The sequence below is a fragment of the Corvus moneduloides genome, chromosome 2 (genome assembly GCF_009650955.1).
Source record: "Corvus moneduloides isolate bCorMon1 chromosome 2, bCorMon1.pri, whole genome shotgun sequence".
Lineage (NCBI taxonomy): Eukaryota > Metazoa > Chordata > Aves > Passeriformes > Corvidae > Corvus > Corvus moneduloides.
The window spans coordinates 35,106,274-35,129,594 of NC_045477.1; the positions used below are offsets into that span (position 1 = coordinate 35,106,274).

Below are 23,321 nucleotides of genomic sequence, written 5' to 3' on the forward strand. Positions count from 1 at the left end.
CCTTGGAAAGGCAGGAGCTGCCCCACTTTGAGTTCCTCAGTGCCATGTCCAGTTGTTCGCAAGGAGCATGGTCGATGTGTCACATGCCACAGAGCAGCCAGGCTTGCAGCATCAGGGAAGGGCCTCAGTGGGGAAACTTGTGGCATGGGGCCTTTCTGGTGGTATTTTCTGTTTTGCTGCATGAAATAGTTTCTTAAAATCTGAATTCACACAGTGATCTGAAGCAAATCGGTTTGTTTCACACCTGTAGAAAATAAATGTGACAAAAAGCAATGAGAGACCGTGTAGGGAGAAGTAGTGACATTTATTCATGAAACCTCTGAATAAGTTAACCATCTTCCTTTCATATATTTCATTCACTCTCCATTTCATCCACATCCCCCAGTATGCATGGGCTGTGGTGGTCTGGCTCACTTGTGAGTGACACAAAGGACATGGGACATCAAGCCCTTACCACATCTCCTGGCATTTTCTTGATTGGCAACCAAGGACTGACTGATTTTTGGAGAAATTATTTATACCCTCTAGGAATCTACTGTTGCTATTGGTGGTCCTTTATATTGAATATACTCCTTTCTTCAGTCTCTGAGTCTTAGACAAAAGAAGCTGCTCATTTGCTGTTTTTTTTTCATTTAGGAAACACACGTCTTTATTGAAATGATCTGCTTCCCTGTTGGGCTTACAGGCAAGAGAACGGCAGGTGTCACATGCTGCAGTTTTGCTGCCAACATCCCACTGTCATGGTACAGGGTCTTCTGCTGACAAGACACCTGTTCAGTGGTCTTACGGAGTCTGGACATTCTTTCCAGGCTTGACAAAAATGACTCATTTTGATTTTTATTGCTTGGAATGCTTTGTACTGTCGATACACATGATTTCTCTAACCTTTGGTCTTTCTTCTCGTGCTTACATTCATATTCCCATTCACACTTCATTTGTTGTTATGATAATATTTCTGTTAAAAGTCCTATGCCTGTTGTGGTTTCACTAAGTCTATGCTCACAGGTTGGTTATGAGGTAAGATATACTGTGGTTTAGCTAGGAATTAGGAATTACCTGTTTTATGTCTCTAAAGCACACTGTTTTGGTTAACTACCTGAAAATCAAACACTTCTTAACTATATTTTAAGGTTGTGACTTAAATGCTGCTTTCTTTGGCTTCCCCTTTTTGGGAACTGTGAAACTCATGTTGGATTTCTATCCGAAAATCCTCATTCTGTTTGCTGCTTTAAAATAAGCTTGTTTCTCTCTGTAGGATAGTAGCAAAAGGCAACATCCGTTTTGGGGTTCTGACTGAGTTTCTTTAACTTCACTTCTCATTAGAAAGCTGACATTACATAGCTGCAGTTGATCTTTTAGGCTCCCTCCCTGGTTACTGCAAAGCAGTATGCCCACAGCGTAACTCACCCACTGTGTCTTAAACAGAGATTTTATTATTATCACATAGAGGCAACTTTGCCGGACTAATTATACAGGGAGCTTCCAAGGCTACTTTTACCAGAAAAGCAGTTGGAACATGTTACGTTTTTAGAATAGAGAGGCATGTAAAACATGTATCTGGTACAAAAAATGATGCAAAGTAGATGTTAGTCACAGTATTGGTTTTTTTTGTTTGTTTGTTTTTTTGGGTTTTTTTTTTTTTCTGAAATTGATTGAGACTTGGGAAGCCTTAGAATTTTTCTTCGGCTGCAACTCTTTTTTTCTTTTTTTTTTTTGCTTTGTTAATCTTTCAAATATTTTAATGGGGTTTTTTTTACTAATAATCCCAGGAAAAGATATGACTGAATATATTTGACTTATTAATAGCACCATTTTTTTCTGTAGTTTCCAGTTTTGATGGAATAGCTTTTGTCCGTCCCTTTTCCTCTTTCTGATTTGAGTAATGTCCTGTTTCATTGGATTATTACACATTCACAGGATCAGTGATCAGAGGAAGTGGAAGGAAATGAGGTTTGACTCAACTTTCCTAGTTTACACATTGAGTCAATCTTATATGGGCCTGCCCTCTTCAGTGATTGTGCACCAGTATTAAGTCCAGCTTTCTCTCTTTTTCCCTCTTGAAGTAGTCTCTTCTTCACTGAACCATAGAAACATGGACTAGTTTGGATTAGAAGGTATCTTTAAGGTCCAACCCCATCGTTCACTAGACCAGGTCGTTCAACGCCCTGTTCAACCTGGCCTTGAACAATTCCAGGGATGGGGCATCCACAACTTTTCAGGGCAACCTGTGCCAGTGCCTCACTACCATCATCCTAAAACATTTCTTCCTCAACTCCATTCTGAATTTATCCTCTGTCTAGTTCCTCTTGTGAGGAATTTGAGCACTCTGTCCAAGCTCAGCTGTTTCTATGAAGAAGATGGCACATCAGCCAAAGAGGAAGTGATCAAGTCCTGATCTTCTGTGTTCTGATAGAAATGTTTTCCTAACCAAAAGAGTCAACATGAAAAAGGTTCTGCTATCAGATATGCTGTTTTTGGTGGGGGGCTGGGGGTTAATTCAATGGAACAGTGCAAAATACCATTTAGAAAACATACCTTGTTGATTTGTTCCCAATTGTTTGAATGATTCTCTGCTTTTAAAACAGAGTAAGAATCTGATATAACTCTAATCTAATGTAGTGAGTGACCAGGGATGCATACCAGCGTTGAGCAAACCTTTCTGAAGTCTTAAAACAGAAACCCTCAGTCTAAATGAACTCAAATTGTGAACTTTCATAGCACAGATCTTCCCACTCATCTCTTCCCACATCCAGACCCCAGCCTTCAGAAACCAAAAGTGTGATTCACCTCATCTCTTTCAGTTGTCTTGCTGAGATGAGATGAATCATGCTTTAAAAGCTCTTAATGAATTTTCATTTATCATTCAGGTAGTATAAATGATAAGCATAGTTTTCTGATGTCATTTGGCTGTATGAATACTATCCAAAAGTTTTTGTGTCGTATACTTGCCGTGTGCCCTAGCAATTAGCAGAAGTCATTTAAATAAAATTAAATGGGCCATTGTTCCATTCCCTGTTCTTTTCAAGAACAAATCTTTTAAAGAGGGCAAGTATGATTAAGCAATGAAATTAAATCATTATTGACTGACATGGAAAATTTTTCTCTTCCTCAGTTTTTTCTCCAACCCACTCTCCCTTTGCTCCCCACAGTGTTACCTCATCTTGTTCTGCTCTTTTAAACCTTTCTATAATCACTGCTGGTTTTTGGGATGCCCAAAGTCAGACCCTGCTTATAAACACAGTGTAGGCCCACTCAGTGTATCACATCTAAATTTTATGTAGACTGTAGTAGAAAAAGTTATTCCTTTCATGGTAGGTGAGCATCATGAAATGGGAGTAGCCTGTGTTAGTGCTCTTTTGTTCTATGGTTTGTATGTCTTTTGTGCTACAGCCATGCAAACAGCAAGCCAAGCACCCCACTCAGCACTGCAGAAAATGCAAGTGATTATCTTGGCTGCTACTTGCTTGTATTGCAGCAGGACCAGGCTGAATTAGGACCCTCTTTGTGCAAAGTACAGGCCAGTTGTGTGTCCAGAAATGACCTTGCCCTTTACACGTGTGCAGTGTCAGTAAAGGGAAGAGAAGGGGATCAAAGCACACCTAATCTTCCCGAGGTCATGCCCGAGGTGAGCAGTGGAGCTGAAGAAAGCCCTCTGGCTGAGGTCTAGCCTACTCATTTGCTCCCACCATCATTCTGGAATACTCTCAGATCTTTACTGGTAGAAGCCTATACAGATGGAGTTTGGATCAAATTCATTATAATTATGTCACCAAGAAATATTATTCAGTCATTGTTCCTTGTCCACAACTAGTGTTTTAAATAAAATTTCCGTTCTTGATGTTTTACTAGAATATCTTTTCTCTTCTTTCTTAGTAGTCCCCAGAAAAAATTCTTCCATGCTGAAAAATTGTAATCTTTTAATTCTTGTAGTGACAGTAGCACATAAACAGTAACAGTGATTGCCGGCTTTAGCTGGAAATTCAATAAAGCTTTATTTTAATTACCCCATACTTCTGAATTAACTTCATGTGTATTGTTAATAGTCAATTAATTAAGTAGTGTTTCAATCTGAGATATAAATTCAAAGGTTTCTTTTTGTAATTTACTGCTTTGGCACTATCCATTAAGTAGTCCATTATGGTATCTGACCTCACATCTTTTTGAAGCTAAAATAACGATCAGATGAAAATAATGTGGGAAAAAAAAATTTAAAATATTTAATTCACTCAAAATCCCCCTATCCCTGTACTCATACAGCTGCTAAAAAAATGTTTTGTGTATTAAATATACTGTCCCTTAATTTTTATTGTCCAAGCAGTCTCCCTTTTGAGTTTGTGATGAAATGCCAGATTTCAGGCAACTCACTTTTTACTACTGCATTTTACTGCTCAGGCTACAGCTACTACCAACATGTTTCTTTTAGGAATGAGTGAACAGCATAGATTTCATAGATAAAACCAGTGATCACTCTCTAAATAGATATAACTGTTTTTCTGTACAGTTAAAAGAGAAATCCCTAGCTGAAGCAATAATCTAACCAGGTTATTGTCAGTAACAGCTTCTCTGTTCAGCTGGAAGTTCCCATTAGCTATACAATCTCTGAAAAGTTAGCTGTATGAAGTTAATTTTTATGGGAAATCAAGCACAGTGATTTCTGTCTTTTCTTTGATTGAGAGATAAAAATGTTCCAAAAAATTAAAGCAGTGATTTTTCTATATGTGCAATGTGTCAGAGGATAAGAAATACAGGAAAAGGGGAGAACTGTCTTTTTTTCTTCCCCCAACATCTGTTTATTTTACCTTCCTTTTCTTGAATCATGTCAGCATGTATTATTGACATTGTTCCAAAGTTTGGGATTTTGAGTGTTTATCTAGGAATTTCACAGATCACTGAATAGAAATTACATATGTACAAAGGACTATTGCTTTCTTACTTTATGTATCCATAGCCAAAGATTTGTGTCCTAGAAAAAAACCCACACTTAAAATCAAACATCTGCACCTTTTCTCTTTTATTTTCAATGACCCTTTACTGTGGTACTACATAAATTTGCAAAACCTGTGCTAGACCTTTCCAAGTATTTTTCAAATTGTGTGGACAATCAGAGCATCTTTCATTTTGTTCTGACAGATGGTGATGTATTTTATACCAATATTTAACAAAATAAATTCCAAGTTTCAGAGTTTTATTGCTGGCCATGGCAAGCTGGGCCATAACCTCTTGACGTAGGCTGCACTGGACCCCAGTGAGGAGGGCGCATAGAATCATCACTGTGATGCAATTATTTTTGTCTCTACCTTCCATTGCGAGTGACATAGAATTTCCTTACTCTAGTTTTGTCCCTGACCTTTCAGGGAAAGTGAAAGAGTATGCTGTTTGTATTTTTCAAAGAAATACTCAAAGTTTACAGTGTATATGCTACTCTTCCACTTCTCTTTAATGTTAAATGTTGTATCGCTAATGTTTTGTTTACAATATCTTTTCCAGGTCTGGGATTCAGTATTGCAGGAGGAGTGGGAAACCAACACATCCCTGGAGACAACAGCATTTATGTCACCAAGATTATTGATGGGGGAGCTGCGCAAAAAGATGGGAGATTGCAGGTTGGAGATAGACTTCTTATGGTGAGTATGGCAAATTTAAATCACATTTATTTAGCTGAAAGTTCATATAAGGACTTTCATTCACCATACATCTTTCTGGAGTTAACCAATACAACTGCTATAATAATTATATTTCCATCATCTTAATTTTTCCATTTTTGTCATATATTTCTGAGACTAAAGTTAACAAAGCATTCCTCTGGAAAACTATCATTTTATGAAGGCAGTGTATTATATTTCTTTGACAAGCCTTTTACAGAGAAGAGAATAAATGTATTATGCACATAAGTGACAAGGCAAAATGCACCATAAATCTTAGAAGACTTTAAACAAATTGTTTTTTCAGGTAGTACTGATTCTACTGTTGTAAGCAAATTGAAAGCTGTCAAAATGTGCCTGTAACTGACTCACATGTAGCAGTACATTTCAGTACCTGTAGGAATGCTTTATCTACATGTTCCATGTAGATGTTAAAAAACCCCAAAACATTTTGGAAATTTTCCCTCGAGGAAGTGTATTCTTCTGATGGAACTCAGTTCAGGAAATTTTTTCTGCTATGTGCTGTGCTCATTCATTGTTTCTCATAGATAATGCTTTCCCACTCACAGTTTGTTTAATTCAACATTGAGGGGGAAATCCTGGCCCTGGTGAATCAGCACAAGTTCATCTATGTCAAATTGTATTCATGTCAATGCATTTGCATAGATTTCGGCAGATAGAGAAATATTCTTTTAATAAGAGAAATGAAAAAAACCTTATACTGCAGTAGCCTTGTTTTGTGATGTGTTATTTAAGCAGTAAAAAATTGCTGCCTGCAAAGCTGTGCCTATTTGAGGTTTTCTTTATTGGCTAGGGACCCTGTGTTCCAGTCACATAGGATGATGACCAATAATTTATACAGAGTACTAAACAGTACTGGAAAGGCACTTGGTTGCTGGGTTGATGACTCCTTGTCTTCTTTAACCCAAGTGTATAGATAAAACAGCTTAAGAATCAACTGGTGTTAGCAAAATCAAAGCAAAATGAAACTAGAACTCAAAATTTCTTTGGCATTTTTTATTTGCAGAATCTCAGCATAGTAAAATTCAAGTCAATGTTGGAGAATTTAGTTTTGGCTTTTTTTGGTGTAGAAATGTATATTTTTATTTGCCTAATATGCGCTTCAGTTATTTGCAACTTGTTGCAAATCTGCTTCTGTTCAGCCGTTGCCTGTTGGTTTTTACCCTAATGAGAATTCCTTGCAGTTTTTGTGTCATCCACAATTTTTTGTTACTTTACTCTTAATTCCTTCCAATTCACATGAGATAGTAAATATATATATATATATATAAAAGAAAACCGAATAGATACAAACCCCCCACATTCACCCTCCCCAGTGTAACTTCATCAGAACGAATTTGAATAGAAATATAGTATTTTATATACCACTGTGAATAAGTTAATTCTTTTCAGATTTTTACAGGATTAGTCTATTAAGCATCTCAGCCCTAAATCTGTGATTCACTGCAGTCAGTTATAGATGTTTCTTCATCGTGACAAGTTTATGCTTCTGAAAATGGGCAGAGGTCATTTGCATTGTGTTTGATGTCTTTGTTCTTTCCTTTCAGTCTGTACTGTTTCTTTACTTAGTGTTGTGTCCTTTTATCACGGCATGTAAAATGAGCAAAAAAAAAATATCATTCAAAGTATTGCTCACCTCTAGTTATGCACTTCCAGACCAAGCTTTTCACTGTTGCATAAGAAAATACTAGTCAGCTTACTCTTTGTATACCTTAATCGTTGCATATTTGGAGATATGTGCACAAGATCAAAATCTTTTTCTAAAATTCGTGCAGATTGCAGCCATGTTTCCTGATTCTCTCCAACAAGACATGCTGATTTGTTTTTAACTTCTGTACCTTCAGTATTTTTCTGTCCTAATTTGTGAATTATCTGTCATTTCATGGCACTAACTTCATGTTCCTTTATGAATAGTGAGTGAAAGAATTAATTGCTTTCTTTTGGCAGTGTTTCAACACAGTATTACCCTTGTCATCTATACAGTCCTGCTTCACTGATTTCTTATTGATTATACATTTGAACAGTTCCTCTTTTTCATTTTTTCCTTCTCAGTAGTGCATCCTTTCTTGATCTTTGGTTTTTTCCATCATTTCTCTATAGACTTTAAGAGAATTTGTCATCCTTCTGTAATTCTCAGCAGCTGCTGGGTAGCTTGTTTAATTTTTGTATCTGCGTTTTGATAATTTTGTGTGAAACGCTTTCAGGTCCTGAAGAATGTGCAAATCAAATTAATTTAAATTTAAGATGTAATAAAAGTGTAGATTCAAAATCAAAACTAATATTGAAATTATTGAAATGTAAAACAAGAAGGGGCCACCTGAGCATTTTGCAGCTTGATAACCCTACTGTTATTAAATGAAGATTGGCCATAGTGTGGTAAGCATTTCAGAAGATGTATTATGTAAATAATACATTGTGATTATTGTGAAATCTGTACCAGGACATGTTAGGCAGTTATGCTTCTGTGGCACTAAGCCTGCACTTAGGACTCCTGAGCACTTGCACAGGAAAATGCTCCATTGTATAATAAGCCCGAGGTACCTGTTTGGAAAATTACTGGTGAAAGCATGTTTAACCCAAAAACTGAGTGTTTTTTCTAGGTATATATGAAAGGAGAAGACCAGAGCTCTTCTCTGAAGACTTAACAGCTAGGAGAAAAATACTCCCTCACTGTGTTCTGGTGGTAATGCCTGTGGTAATGTCTTGTTCTGCTGGTGGTAATGCCAGTGGTGAGAATCCCACTGCAGTGGGTGTCTCAGAGAGGTCACTTCTCTCTCCTCTGGAAAGGAGGAAAAGTAAATCATATACAGAGAGCATCACAGACCAACATGGTAATTCAGAGTCAGCTATAGGGCCAGACAGGGTTGCTTGGGGATTTATCCAATTGAATCTCAAAAATCTCCAAGGATGGAGTTTGCAGAGGCTTTCTAGGAAACCTGTTCCACAGCTCAGCTGTCCTCCTGAGCAAAATACTTTTCCTGATAACCTGTTTGACCCTCTCTTGTTTCAACATCAGCCTGCTGTCACTCATCCTGTTACTACATGTGGCTCTGAATATCTTAGCTCTGCCTTGATGATCTTCCTATAAGCACTGGGGGTCTGTTATTAGTTGTCTTCAGAGGAACCTCTTCTCCAGGCTCAGAACGCCGAGATCCCTCATATTGTGCTCACCAGATCCTCAACCATCCCAGTAGTACACCTCTCAACTTGCCTCCTTTTGTTATTTTTCCTACAGTGCAGGAACCAAACCTGAACAGTTTCCAGGTACAGGCTAATGAGTGTGGGCTATTGGGGAATAATCCTTTGCTGGTTCTCCAACCTCTGCTCCTGCTTATCCAGCCCAGGGTGCTGTTGACCTCTTTGCTGCCAGGACACACAGCTGGCTCATGCCCAGCTTGCCATCCGTCAGGAGCCCCAAGCACTTTTCCATAGAGATGGTGCCAGGCTGTCAGTGCCCAGCCTGTGCTATTGATGGGGGTTAGCCTGTGCCAGGGCAGGACTTACTGTTTCCTCCTGCTGAACATAAAGTCTTCTTCAGGCCCTTCTCACAGTCTGTGGCAGTCCTGCCTTCGAGTATCTCACAGTGAAATGAAGTGTCACCCCCAAACATGATGCACTTCTCACCTCCTCAAGGTCACTGCTATTGATGATCAGGAAAAGCTGAAAAATTGTTTCAGTTATTACAACTCAGATGATAATTACTTTTTTTTAATCTCATACCACCATCTTACTTTGGAAGAGTTAGTTATCTAGAGAATGAATAAATGAGAGATCAGTTTAAATGTGTGTGGTTTTACTAGTATATGACAACACTAATGGCTAGAAGCAAGGCATTTTTCAGGGAAAATACTAAAACCATTAGGGTTTATTAAAAAAATTAGTATTTATCTTTAATAATTATGAGCTTTCCTAAAATACATCTCCTATGCCAAAATACCCTTGCATGTTTGGGGCATATCTTGGCCCATGTAGTCACAGAGATCAGTGATTGTCTATAACAAGAGATTTAATTTGATTCTGTTTTCTTGATGAAAACATGAGGAAAAAACAGGAGTCACTTTCATTTTCATAAATTTATGCTTGCTTTCCATCCAATTCCATTCTGAAAAAAAAAAAGTGTTATTTCATAGGACTGCAGTGGCGTTGTCATTGTGCAATTGTTGATGTGTTCCTTATAGGCTCCCCTACCTCCCCTACCAGTATCTGTTTCTTCCAGATTGTGAATAAATGCAGGATCACATTTGTATTAAAGTGCATAAAATCAGAGCATGTAATTCAAAATGCATCTAGATTAGCATCTGGTTCTGATCTGAGGTGTCCTTTTAAAGTGATTTTGGCTGTCTTTGTGGGATCATCTTTTAGAAAACTGTCCAGCATTTGTGCAACTAACAAGTCCATGGGATTTAAGTATTTAGTTAATGCAAAGAGATTTATATCCTTAGTACAAATGGTTAGCATTCAGCACTGGAAAACACTTCACTTTTTGCAGCCTTTTATGTCAGAGTGAGTTTTTAAAAAGGCCATCAGCATTCTAGATTTACAGCTAGGAGGCTGCAGGTGTTTACTGGCATATGTTCGCTCAGGCAAATCCACTGTCTGAATGAAAAGTCAAATATTACAGAAAAGCAAACATTACCACTGGTAAGGTAAAGATCACCCTTATGTCTCATTCTCTGAGTGAATCAAATCTTCCTTAGCCTAAATCAATAGTGGAAATGAACGAATCCCCTTTAAAAAAGGAAAATTAAATAAGACAGACTTACTCCTCCAGAGCTCTTATTCTCATATCAGCTTATATTGTTGTGAATAAAATTATTTTTTAGAGGACTTGTACAGTCATTTTGGGGATTCTGAGCTTTTCTGGCTGCTTTTCAGAGCTTTTGATTTCCAATATGAATCTAGGAAAACTTCCAAATAAAACATTCTTGCTTAGGTTTATACTTCATTGCCCTGATTATGCTATTTAGGGGGAAAAAAAAAACCAAACCAGTCTTTTTATATCTTTGGCACCATTTCTTATTGATTTCCCCCATCACTCAAATAGCTTCTTTGATTGGACTTGTATCTTTAATTTCCTCCTCTACTGCTATATTATTTCTTTCCCTTATTTGTTTCTCATATTATCAGTATGTCTTTATATCACATACTTTCTATTTAAAGAAAAAGCTTTCCTATTTTTTTTTCCTTCAGGTGCTGTTTGCGTTTTTAAATTTTCACTAAAGGGAATTTTTTCCATTAGAAAAGCCCCACTTATTCCATGCCTATTTTCCTTCTGACTCCTTTCCTTTGGCTCCTGTCACAGCATTTTGTGTCTCAAATGTACAACTTTGTGACTAAACTGACCACACAGATAAATATCTTTTCTGGCATTTGCCTTAGGGGTTTTTTTCCCCTTTAATTAGTTGCTACTTAAATTGGCTTCTTAGATCCAGAAAGTTGGCATGCAGTACCCATTCTACCCACTCAGATTTAAGTCAGCCCTTCTGCACTAAAATTCAGCCTCTCAGAGGACTGCATGGCATCTACACTTTGATTTCTTACTTTGTGCACATCTCCCACTCTTTATCTTCTTTACCTCTAACTCAACCCTTTTTTTGCAAGCTATATGCAAAAAAATATAGGTTCATCTCATCATGAAGAAGTAAAACTTCACTACCATGCATTTATTGGGCCAAAACCACCGAAAAAAACCAGATTTAATACTTGAAATTCTGTTAAAACAGGCATCTTTTATGCAAACAAGAAATAGCTCAAGCAATAGTCTCTCTTGGCAATTGAGAGATTTTTCTCTATATGTCAATCTTACCATAAAAAACCAGCTACAACATCGTGTTTCCTGATTTTTATCATCTCTGTACTATGTTTTAAGGAATGATGTCCAGAGATCCCCTTATAGAAAAAATTGCATACTACAGTCATCTTGCAATAATATCTGGGGGGCGGTGTTAACAATAGAATTCTTATAAGTATTTAAGTTTTTTGTATATCAGAATACATACAGATGTCTTTATTTGTGATCACTGTTTTATGGTCAAAAAGCAGAAAATATATTGATTGATGCACATGGGATTATTAATGGAAATTGTAGATCCAGAGCAAGGACTGCCTTCGGAAGGAAACCTGGAAATGCACTGTATATTTTATGTACTGCAACTCTAAGCAGATGTTGCCAAATGGCTAAGGAAGGTGATCTTATCTCCTTCTCAAAGAGCTCCCACTTAAAAGAGACCTTATGGCACCACTGAGGATTGTCTTTTTTATGAATGAATCAACAAGCTTGTTTGTTTGTTTATTTTCTCTTGATGTACCTTGAGTCTTTCTTTATTTCTTTGTTTACTGAGAACTGAGCAGTCCAGGACAAAATTAATTTTACATGAACTTTGCCATGAACTCTAGGATCTTTAACTGTATAAACACAATGCTGAACTGCATAGATGTTAAATCTTAGTTTAGAATTGCTTGGACTCTTTAAGTCTTAACTTCCAGGTTTCAGTAATTTGTACAGTGTTGGTAAAATATCTGTCCCGTAATGTTAAGATGTAGGACCTGCCGTAGCAAACGTAAGTTTTCTATGTATCATACTTTACTTTCTGTTTCTAAAATGGCTCTTTGTCTTCTAATCTGCACAACTGTGTCATCCAAGTCTCTTGTGATGGATTTTTATCAACTAGATTTACAAAAAAAAACCAAAAAACCAAAACCCAGCGGCTTTGGAAAAGAAATTGCATCAAGTCAATTTGTGTTTTAATTGTTTTTATTCACTTCTAAAAAGCCCAAAGAGTCAAAATCCAGACAGTGCTAAGATATTTCATTTTGTGTCTCTTTTTGACTGAGACCATTTTTTTCCAGCAGCTGTATAGTGGGTGAGATTATGTGAGATTTTTCTCTACTTCAAAAAAACTTAGGATGAAACAAAAAAAGGTAGATACAATGTACAGACAGCGTGGGAAGGAGAAGAGGTAAAGGATAACCTTGTGGTCTTATTTCTAAAATGCGTGAATCTGAAGTATCTGGCAGTTTTGAAACACATAAACAAGAAAGGCATAATTTCAGTCACTTCTTCTTCCTCTCAGCCTATTAATTTAAGACATTTATTTATTAAAGGTGTATATGTAAGTTATTGCTCTTCATAACAAAGAAAGATAGAGAAATATATAGAAGTTAGGTATAAGATTTTTGTTTAAATAGAAGACCTGTCAAAATACAGCATAACCTGTCAGCAGCTCCCTTCTGAGTGTTAGGCTCTATCACTGTTCTTCATGTCAAATTATCATAATATACCTGCCACTGTCTCTTTTAATTAACCTTAAAACCAAGCCTGAGAATTATACAAGGAAAAAGCTTAAAAAGAATCCTTACATTCAGCAATACTGTCCAATAACAATCATTTTTTCTTGGTGATGATGAAATTTTCTGAATATGAAGAGTCCTCCAGTGATTCATAATAGCTGGATTTCTTTCCAGTTGCCAAACCCTTTGGCAGTTGCTTATTACCACATTCAGGTTTCTGATAATTCATTGATACTGAATTCCCTAGGAGTCTATTTCTGTGATTTACTGTTATGTTATACTATAGTGAGGAGGAACTTCTGCTTCTATCTTGCATAATCTTTAAAAGGAATCCTTGCAGTAACTGTGGAAGTTGGAGGATGGCAATTTAAATGACAATGAAATTTTTCATACACAACATTCAGTGTGAAATGTAGGTCACTGGAACAGGCTCCCCAGGGAAGTGGTTACAGCACCAAGCCTGCCAGAATTCAAGGAGCGGCTGGACGATGCTTTTAGTCATATGGTTCAGTTGTAGGCAGTACTGCGAGGAGCAGGGAGTTGGACTCAATGATCCTTATGGGTCCCTTCCAACTGAAGGTATTCTGTGATTCTCTTAGTTCTGTTGGCTTACACCACATGCCTGAAACCTGGATCTACACCCTTTATTTTTTTCCCTTATCCTATAATTTCTCTATTCAAGAGGTTTGTATTTTTTGTAGTAGGGAACACTCATGGTTCTGTTTATAGAACAACCTATTGTCGACGTTCTGTGGATATAGTGGATTTGTAAGTGAATAAATTTTATATGCCTCTACAATAAACCACTTCTGACACTTTGCTTTTGATTTTCTTTCTGTGAGAGTAAAGCATAAATAGGCAAAGCTTACTGCCACCATTTCCTTCCCTATTTTATCTGTAGTCCTCTACTCTTATCCTTGCTTAAGTGTTTTTCTTTCCTAAAAAAATCATAGAACTAGTACTACATTCTCGTACTTTTTCAATGTCTTTTTCCTGTGCTTCTAGAAAACTGACAAACTTTCAGACTGAAAAATACCTTTTCCCCATCCAGCACTGCCCTTTTTCAATTCCTGCACCTCATAAGTATTCTATATGCCACTTTTTACGTCTCATTATTTCAATGGTCAATGCCATATCAGTGATGGAAAGATTTGAGGTGTTGGGTATTTCTAAGGCCCCAGCTATGGAGGCTAAGAGATGAATTAGGAAGTTTATTTTGTTAGGTCAAATAATGTAGACAGTTTCTGTAACTGATGTGGTGTTACAAAATTATTATGAAATATAGTTTTATATTAGTGATTATACCGGTAGCAGAACATCAAAAAGGACTTTTCTATTGTCAAAAACAATATTGCCTTCTTGACCCATTTTGATTCTGTGTATCAATATTGCTACATCAGTCTTTGAATATGCATGTGCTAAGAAAACTGTATTTTCTACCTTTCAGCAGTATTGCTTCTATGATCTTTAGTGCTTTTTGTTTACAGCAATGTTCCCAACTTTTTGAAAACTGTAAGGCTTTGTCATTTTTTTGTCTATTTCTGCATTCCAACTCAACTGTCTGATTTCTCCTCTAAGGTAAATAATTACAGTTTAGAAGAAGTTACCCATGAAGAGGCAGTAGCGATACTGAAGAACACATCAGATGTAGTGTATCTGAAAGTTGGAAAGCCCACCACCATTTACATGACAGATCCATATGGCCCACCAGATATTACTCACTGTAAGTGACTTCTGCAACTTATTTTACAAGAGATATCAGTTTGTCAGATGATTGTATTTTTTCATAGCTTGTTCAAAGTACCCCATTAAAGTTTATGAAACTGCTTGGAAGGCTACAGAAATGAAATGTTTATTGCTACCTAAGTATGCTACACTCAAGAAATATTGCAAATAATATAGCTCTGCTAAAGTATTTTTGCAGCAAAAGTAGCAATGTAGAAGATGTACGACTGTGCTGGTTCCAATTAGCCATTGTCCAGGTGATCAGACTGAACTGTAACTCTTGTGAAAATTACAGCAATAAGTATATGCAAATGTATGTTGAAATATGATTTGATTTGTAGCCTGGAGTCCTCTGTCCACTGAAAAATTGGAACAAGCAGCAAACCATCTTGTACAAATTAGGAGAAGCCTGAGGCAAATATATCTCATATTTGAATAAAATATTTTACTGGAATGTAAAAATCACTGCTCTACTTACAAAACTTTACCTATTTTCTGCAGATACCCAATTTGTGGAGTCATGGAATGGTTTGGGGTGGAAGGGACCTTAAAGACCATCTAGTTAAACTCCCCCTGCCATGAGCAGGGGCACCTTCCACTAGACCAAGTTGCTCAGAACCCCATCCAGCCTGGCCTTGAGCACTTCCAGGGATGGGATATCCCTGGCTTCTCTGTTCCAGTGCTTCACTACCTTCATAGTGAAGAATCCATAAATCATTGGTCCACTTTGCTTTATTCTCAGTCTATCCATTAACTTTATATATATTCATCTGGCTTTTTTGTTTTGCAGAGGACAAAGGCCTTATTTGTCCTTGCATTCAGTGCACACTGTTGTAGGAAAATTTGTTTAAAAAATATGGTAAAACTCAGTGAAGTATTCCATAGCAAGGGAAGACGTCCTCATTTTAAAACTGATTTCAATCAGACTGTCGTATCCATGCACCCAGAAGCATCTAGGCTCATGTCTAGCATTCCATTAGAAAGATGTGCATCCAGGTGCATCCCCAGGACTCCCTGAGGTGACCATGTACAAGGGTAGGTGGCTGGTTGTAGAGTCCTTATCATACACATACAGCTTTTTATATTGGCAACCTCCTTGATGGAGTGATTTTTGTACTCTTAAGGAGATGACAGCAATATAAGGATCTTCTGTCTCTGCCATCTGTCCCTACTATGCATGTCTTTAGGATTTACTCACATCTGTGCTGTCTCCTTATCTGAGTGTCCTAGGCTCCAACCTAGTCTTTATCTCCCACCACCATCTCTTAATGGCTTGAGTATTTGTTTTAGTTCGGGTTTAGGCTTTCCTGGCAAGTTACGTGTAATAATATATTGAGTATTGATGACTTACTGGTGAATCTAGCTTTATTGATACATGCCATTCTTATACCCCTCCTGGTGTCCATACCCAGGCGTTGCCATTCCCTTATCATTCACAGCAATCTTAACATTTCAGCTGCAGCTCTGTATACCACTGGTGCCCATTAGTCTTAACAGTTCATTACTGAAACTCCCTTTCTTCATTAGTTGTTCATTAAAAACTGTCTGCCTTGGGTTCAACTACCAACAGGGACCAAACTGGATGGAAATTTAATTTTTGACAAGAGCTTCAGCAATTGATCCACATCCACACACTTGATTTCCTGCTAATAATTCTGTAGTCACTTAAGGCAAACTAAGGGTGGGGAAATTTACCAAGAGCAGTAAATGCTAAGGATTTAAATTTTTCTGCACTTTTGCAGTGTTGCTATTGTGCATAGACAAAGTTGAGGAAAAAACTAGATATCCCAAGTCTTCCTTATTCAGCCTGCTCCATGAAAACAGAAGGGAAGGTTTTGTAACATGCATGTCAGTGGTATGCTCAGCCATGCTGAGGATGCCTATTTAGTTAGCAAATGTTATGACAGATGGCAATCATGTTGTTCAGTAGCAGTCTGGTCTGGATCTTAGCAAAGCCCAGAAGTAAAAATGCTAAATGTCCCTATCCAATCTCCAGCTTTATAATACTTTCAAAAAAATAATTTTGGAGTTCTAAAACAGTGTGGTTTATTATGTCAGATTATAGTTCAGCAACATATGAGAAGACAGAAGTAATTCCGGAGGGAGAGTAAAGGTTGAAAAGATTTGCAGTAGCCCTTCCCGAGCTGTTGGTGCATACAGATTCATTTATCCTCAGGGAACCTTTCATTATACCTACATGTTCAGAGTATTTCAGAATGCATAATGGCCTTTCCCTGTAGAGAGATTTTGCTTTGAAGCATTCTGTATCTCAGCATCTGAAAAAAAGACTGAAACTAATGCTAGAAAGTTTAGCTGTCTTCCTCTTGTGAGAAAATTAATCACAGCTCATTGCAGAAGCATGTTTTTTCTATTTATCATTTCTTTTTCTGATTAAATTAACTAGATAGAATACAACTATTACTGCATCTCTCCAGTCATAAATGTCCCAGATAACTTCAGAATAGCAAAAAGCACATAAACAACAAAACTGCAAACATAATATATAGACAGACAACACAGTCCTGTAACTTTCATCATTAATCATTAATAGGTAAGAGATTTGCATCCATTTTCTATTTTAAGTATACAGATTTACTGTGATCTAAATCCCATTTATGTTGATACTGAAATTTCAATTATATTGGAGATTTGGGCACCTTTGATAGATCACAGCTTTGAATGTATACATAATTCTTGCCACACATAATATTCCTGCTCTTATCCTGCATTGAGTTCTTACTATATTACTCCCATTGCTGCACACTGCAGGCAAAAAGAGGAGTGTGCTTTTAATCTCATTCTTTCCTAATTGCATTTCCTTCTGCGAGTTAGTCCGAAGGGAAGAAAATGTCTCCTGTCTCCCAAATAGGAGACCATATTCAAGCTCCCTCTCAGGAACTAAGTATCCTCTAAAGAGTAAATCCCTGCAAATGAGCCAGCATTACTATTACTACTACTATTATTATTATTATTTTCAGCAAAACTCCAGCTGTTAATTCTTTCTTGTTGTATTTTAAGCTCTCTCAAACAAGGATTGTTTGTTTTGGTCTTATTTACAGTATTGAACATGTTCTTGGTACTTAAAAAAAAATTATGTTCTTGTGACATCTAATGAAACATGAAAGTTGCTGACTAGAAATGTTAATTTTTTACCATCAGCTTATTCTCCACCAATGGAAAATCATATACTCTCTTCTGGAAACAATGGCACTTTAGAGTACAAGGCATCCCTGGCCCCTATCTCACCAGGAAGATACTCACCCATTCCAAAGCACATGCTTGTGGAGGACGACTACACCAGGTCAGATGCTTCTCTTTATTTGTTGCCTTTCATGCAACTGCAAAGGATATAAGTAAAGCATTCAGTGCATCTCTAATAGAATACAGCATACTGTACATTTCTATTCAGATTTTTTTTTTTTTTAATAATCCCCAAAGAATTGTGACTACTATATGGAAGTACAGTAACAGAATTTTATCTGTGTAGTTAATTCCTAGGTAGAAGAGACACATAGGAAAAGGCTGGGAGGGTTCTTTTATGCCTTGTTTTAGATGAGCACTGAATGTCACTGATGAGATAGTATGTATTTATCTTTGTGTTTGAAGAGCACTACCATTCACCTAGAAGACAGAAGTTGTTCAGTTTGTAAAATGAGCCCTCATTATAATGTCTAATGCCACAGAAAATTAGATTTTTTTTTTTTTTTTTTTTTTTTTTTTTTTTTTTTTTTGCTAGGAGGAGGCTGTTCTGGTCCTCTAACCTGACTTGCTGTGTCTTGCAAGTCAAAGAATCTCATCCACTTACATATTCATCAGCTTCATAACCCACTAATTTGCATTTCATTTTTCTTGTTGCATGTGATTACTATCTCAAGCAGCTTAACTTGTTGGATCAGACAGATTCAGAGTAACTAAATCATGATACAGTGTTTAATCAGGGCATAATTGTGTGGAAACCACACCTTTCTTCCCTGTCTTGTCTAAAAGAGTTTCTCCTTTGTTTTGATTGAGGATGCAAAGCTGAAACTGATTTCCTTCAACTTGTGAGACATTCAATTAGGATGACTTTTCCCTGAATGGTTCCAAGAAGTTGCATTTTTAATTAATAGTTAAAACATTAATTTCATTAAATCTGCAACAAGGTTTTACCTGATCTAATAACAGTGTCATAATTTCTCAAATACCCACGTATAGGGAGAATACCAATATTAAAATACCTGGATTACAATGATGAAGGCTTTGTCAATAAGCTTGTAGGGCTCAATTGTCTTAGTCTGTAATGAGATGTCAGCACCACTATTGCTGAGAAAGAGTTAGCAAAGTTTAAAAACAGAAAAAAAATTGCAGCCTTTAAAGTAAATAATAGCTAAGGGCATCACGAAGTCACAGAAAGTGAAGGGATTAATCCTAAAAAGGGAGATAAGCTGTCCTGGCAATTAGAAGACCATTTAAACAGTTAGAAGGCTTGTAAGGTGACAAAGAAGTATTATTAGTCGTGTTTCTTTGTGTTCCATGTAGCTGATTTTAACTTCCTAGTTACTTCTGGGGGAAAAAAAAAAAGTCAAGAAAAGAAAAAATAGTCATAGAAGGAAAGGCAGTGACACTCTTAGCCCAATAGTTTAGCACATATCCAGTAGAAAGCCTACAAAAAAACATGCAGGATATGTATTAAAATTAATAAGTATGTCCTTTTGACCTTTTTTTAGGGAGAAAGATGCATTCCTATGCTGATACTTTTAGGATGTTTTTAAACAAGTTAGTTGTGCTGGTTTAGCTCCTGAGAGAAAAATGAAATTTTGGCACGGTCTGTTTCTTGTCTGAGGTATTCACACCAATGTCCATTTTGTATTATTTGTGGGAAAAAATGAATGCCCAGAGAAGCTGTATGTATTCTGTGAAATACTTCTCTCCTGTGTTCTTCCCATCTGGATTTCCAGGTTAATGTGTTGCCTAATGAAGGTCTGATATCCAAAGTCTTGTGGCTTTGGCACTATAGACAGGAGAGGCTGACTGTACAAGCATGACCTTCTGTGACAGATGTGTGGCAGTGGCAGAAATAAGGGTGTCAAGTGATAGGAGCAGGCTCTGAATGCCACAGAGCAAATCAGACAGAAATCTCATATTTCTGAACAAGTGTTAACCCTGACCTGTTGAAACGGAGGGGGCTATTATGAGCTTCATTTCATTAGTGATAATAGTCTATATGCTACATCAGGAAACAAAAGCACAAAGAGAAAATGAAGAAAGTCATGAGACAAATGACACTTCTTGCCACTGCATTTCCCCACTGGACATGCATGTACATCTGAGAGACACCCAAACAAGAGCCAGAGACCAGTTTTCTTCTCTGACAACAATGACTTAAGAATCTCTACCCTTAAAAACCAAACCATTTAACCCTTGAATGCTACTGAGATTGGTTTTTTTTTAAATGTCCATGTGTCTAATTATTGCTTATTGATTCAAGTGGGACTACTGAACTGCAGCAGTTAATTCTCGCAGTCATTTTCACCACTATAAACTCAGAACAGTGAAAGCACTCTTTCTCTCAAATGCCATAGGATTTGCTGATGAGTCTGCCATCAAAATAACAAGATATTTGGGAAGTCTTTGTTGCTGACCAATTCACAAAATCTTATGAGAATTCAATTATCATATTGATAGCTTTAGTAAAACCTATAGACACCCTGATTGCAGCATTTACATTAAGGTTTTCGCACATAATGTTTTATAATTAAGATGTTTGCCAACTGCTGCAGTGCTACCCATTAAAACTACCTGGTTCTTGCTGTAATCGGTTTACAGGGCTAATTTACATTGTGCTCACATAAGGAAATTTATTATCCATGCAGTCTTGCAACACTTCTGGCGGATTTTCATTTGTGCCAGCTAAAAATATTTGGAACACTAACTTCTCCACTAAAAAAGGCTTTTGCAATTTTGGAATTCTCTGTACAAGTGATTCAAGTGAGGCAGATGACAAGCTTTCCTTTAACTTACTTGTGATAATGAATCTATCAGTAAAGCTTAAATGGTTGAACATTCAACTCATCTTGCCCACTTCCTCCTGATTTTTGCTTTTGTAGTTTTTTGTTTGTTCATTCCCGTTCTAAGGGGTTTTTTTTACCTAAATACATCTATTTTTCCTAACAAAAACAAGTGTTTCTGTTGATAAAAGTTTGTATTTTTTGGTCTGATATTGAATCTGTGCCTGAAAAAAATTGGGTTCAGTCTATACAAAAAATAGCCTAATCTGAGCACAAGGGATAGAAAAGTAACAAATCATCTTCAGCCATAAATTTTAGCAAAGCTGGATGTTGTCTCTTAGTTACTGAATTTTTTTAAGTTGCATGTGTTATTGGTACAAAATGCTATCAGTGATGGGCATAATTTACTTCTTCATTTTTCTGGATTTATTGTAAATTTACTCAGAATGGAAACTTTGCCTTCCTGTATTTTTTACAGCAATTATCACTTTTTAAATAAAATAAAATAACACAAGTTCAGATTAGTAGAATGTGGCATCAAAAGTGGATGAAAAGTATGTGTCAAATAATTCTATCAGTACACATGGCAAGTAAGACCTTGCTTGTTTTATTTCCTAGTAAGATTAAATTGTTGTGCAGGCAATGCAGGGGATTCATTGACTGTGTTGCTGACCGTTCCCTGTTGGGGATGCTGCTAGAGGGGAGAAACAGGATTAATTCTCTGCTTGAGCTGCTGCTATAAGAAGGGAAGAACTCGTGGCAAAGGTTGTGATAAATAACAGCTGGGATCAGAGTGACCATGAGTTGGCTTAGTTCATGATTCAAAGGAAGTCTAGAAAGACAGTCAGCAAGTTATGACTGTTAAGATTTCAGAAAAGCAAACTTCAGCCTTTTTGGAGAGTTGCTTAGCAAAATCTCTTGGGATGCTGCCACAGAAACATAGGGCCCATGAAAGATGGATGATTTCTAAATAAAACTTATTGAGAGCTCAGGGAGGAACCATCTTGTTGAGCAGAAAGGAGGGGGACTCAGCAGAAGGCCTTCATGGCTGAGCAAAGACCTTTCTGATGACCTAATATGCAAGATATTAACAAGTATTGCTTGACTGCTTAGTGACAAAATTAGGAAGCTGATTGATTTGAGCTAAGACTTAAAAGGATCATAAAGGAAAATAAAAGTGATTCTGCAGATGTGTGCTACTTTCAAAACTGAAGGTAAAATTTGAGGAAGGTAAAAGATGATGAATAGGAAGGAAGTCAATGTAGTGACAGATAATATAGAAAAAGCTGAAGTATTTAACAACACCTTTGCCAGGCACTTAAGGGCCCAGGAGATAATTGGAATAGTCAGCATAGATTGATTAAAAGCAGTTTGTGTGCTTGTCCAGACTGGTTGCCTTTCCTGATGAAATTTCTAACTGCTTGGATGAGGGGAGAGGAGTGGCTGCCCTTCACCAAGCAGTGCTACAGCATAGGTGCTGCCTTGAGCAGGAATGCCTCTTTGCTGAGGGAGAACACAACTGACTCCAAAGTCATACCAGACCCGTGTCATAGGTCCCACTAATGCGCATCTGGGATCTGCTGTGGGGCACATGGTGATTCCTTTTCTCCACTAGTTGTCACGGGGAGTGGCTGCAAAGGTATTTCTCACACCTCATCTGTGGGCAGGAAAAGCTGTAACACGGGGAGCACCCTTTAAAACTCTTCCAACAGCCTCTCATTCAAACATGAGGAAGTGTTGGATGAACATACACAGCTAATCATAGCTGGAAAGAAAATATGGTTTGTAATGGTTTGGAAACCTTATGGATAGCCTTTTGGGTTTCTCCTGGATTGTGTGCTGTATTACCTTGCTCGTTAGCCTTCTCCCAGCATGGCTATGCTCATTTGCATGCGATGATGTTGGTAAGGCTTTTGACACAGTCTCCCACAGCACTCTTTGAAAGCTGGGGAAAACTGGACTAAGAGAAGAGACTGAGTTGGTAACTGACTTAACCAGTAGGCTCAAAGGGTAATGATCATCACTTGGCATCTGTCAAGTGGTCAGTGATGAGCAGAGAAGCTCAGGATACCTGTGGCGTCAGTGAATATCTTCATCACTGACCTAGATCATGACACACAGTGCACCCTCAGCAAATTTCAAGAGGATAATAAAGAGGGAGTGGTTAACATGACAAATGGCAGAGCTGTATTCTAAAGGGATCTTGATATACTCAAGGACTCGGCCAGCAGAAACCTCATAAAGTTCAGTAAGAAGGCTGCATCTCAGGTGGAAGAGCTGCACACACTTGTGCAGGCCATGAACATCTGAATTGCAACTTCACTGAAAATGACGTGGACGTTACTGCAGACACCAAGCTGAACACGGACCCAGGAGTGCACTCTCACTGCTAGTCAGGTAATCAGCATACCAGGCTATCTTTGGAGAAGCATGGCCAGCAGAAAAATACATTATTTTCTAAAGATTCTGACCAATTCCCATTCTTTGACTTCAGGAGGGCTGTGGAGAGGGTCCAACAGATTCTGAGAGCCCTAAATCACATGGAGGTTGGAGGGTGTTGAGGGAGTTGGGGCTTGTTCAGTGTGGTGAAGAGGAGATTAAGGGTCAATCTAAGAGCACCCTGTAAGCACTCAGTAGCAAAGATGATGAAACCAAA

The 23,321-nt window shown here is 37.5% G+C and overlaps 1 protein-coding gene across 28 annotated transcripts in view; it reads left to right on the forward strand.

The window, feature by feature from the left end:
• Nucleotides 1-23,321, forward strand: part of DLG2 (discs large MAGUK scaffold protein 2) — a 1,001,432-nt gene that overhangs the window by 713,011 nt on the left and 265,100 nt on the right. For 27 of the 28 annotated variants that reach the window (XM_032099063.1, XM_032099062.1, XM_032099064.1 and 24 more), the window contains 3 exons: nucleotides 5,488-5,624; nucleotides 14,532-14,676; nucleotides 17,838-17,979. In XM_032099063.1, coding sequence (XP_031954954.1) covers nucleotides 5,488-5,624; nucleotides 14,532-14,676; nucleotides 17,838-17,979 — 424 coding nt within the window. Of the gene's footprint in view, nucleotides 1-5,487; nucleotides 5,625-14,531; nucleotides 14,677-17,837; nucleotides 17,980-23,030; nucleotides 23,063-23,321 lie in introns of those variants that run through there. The other variant, XM_032099095.1, reaches the window with a different exon arrangement.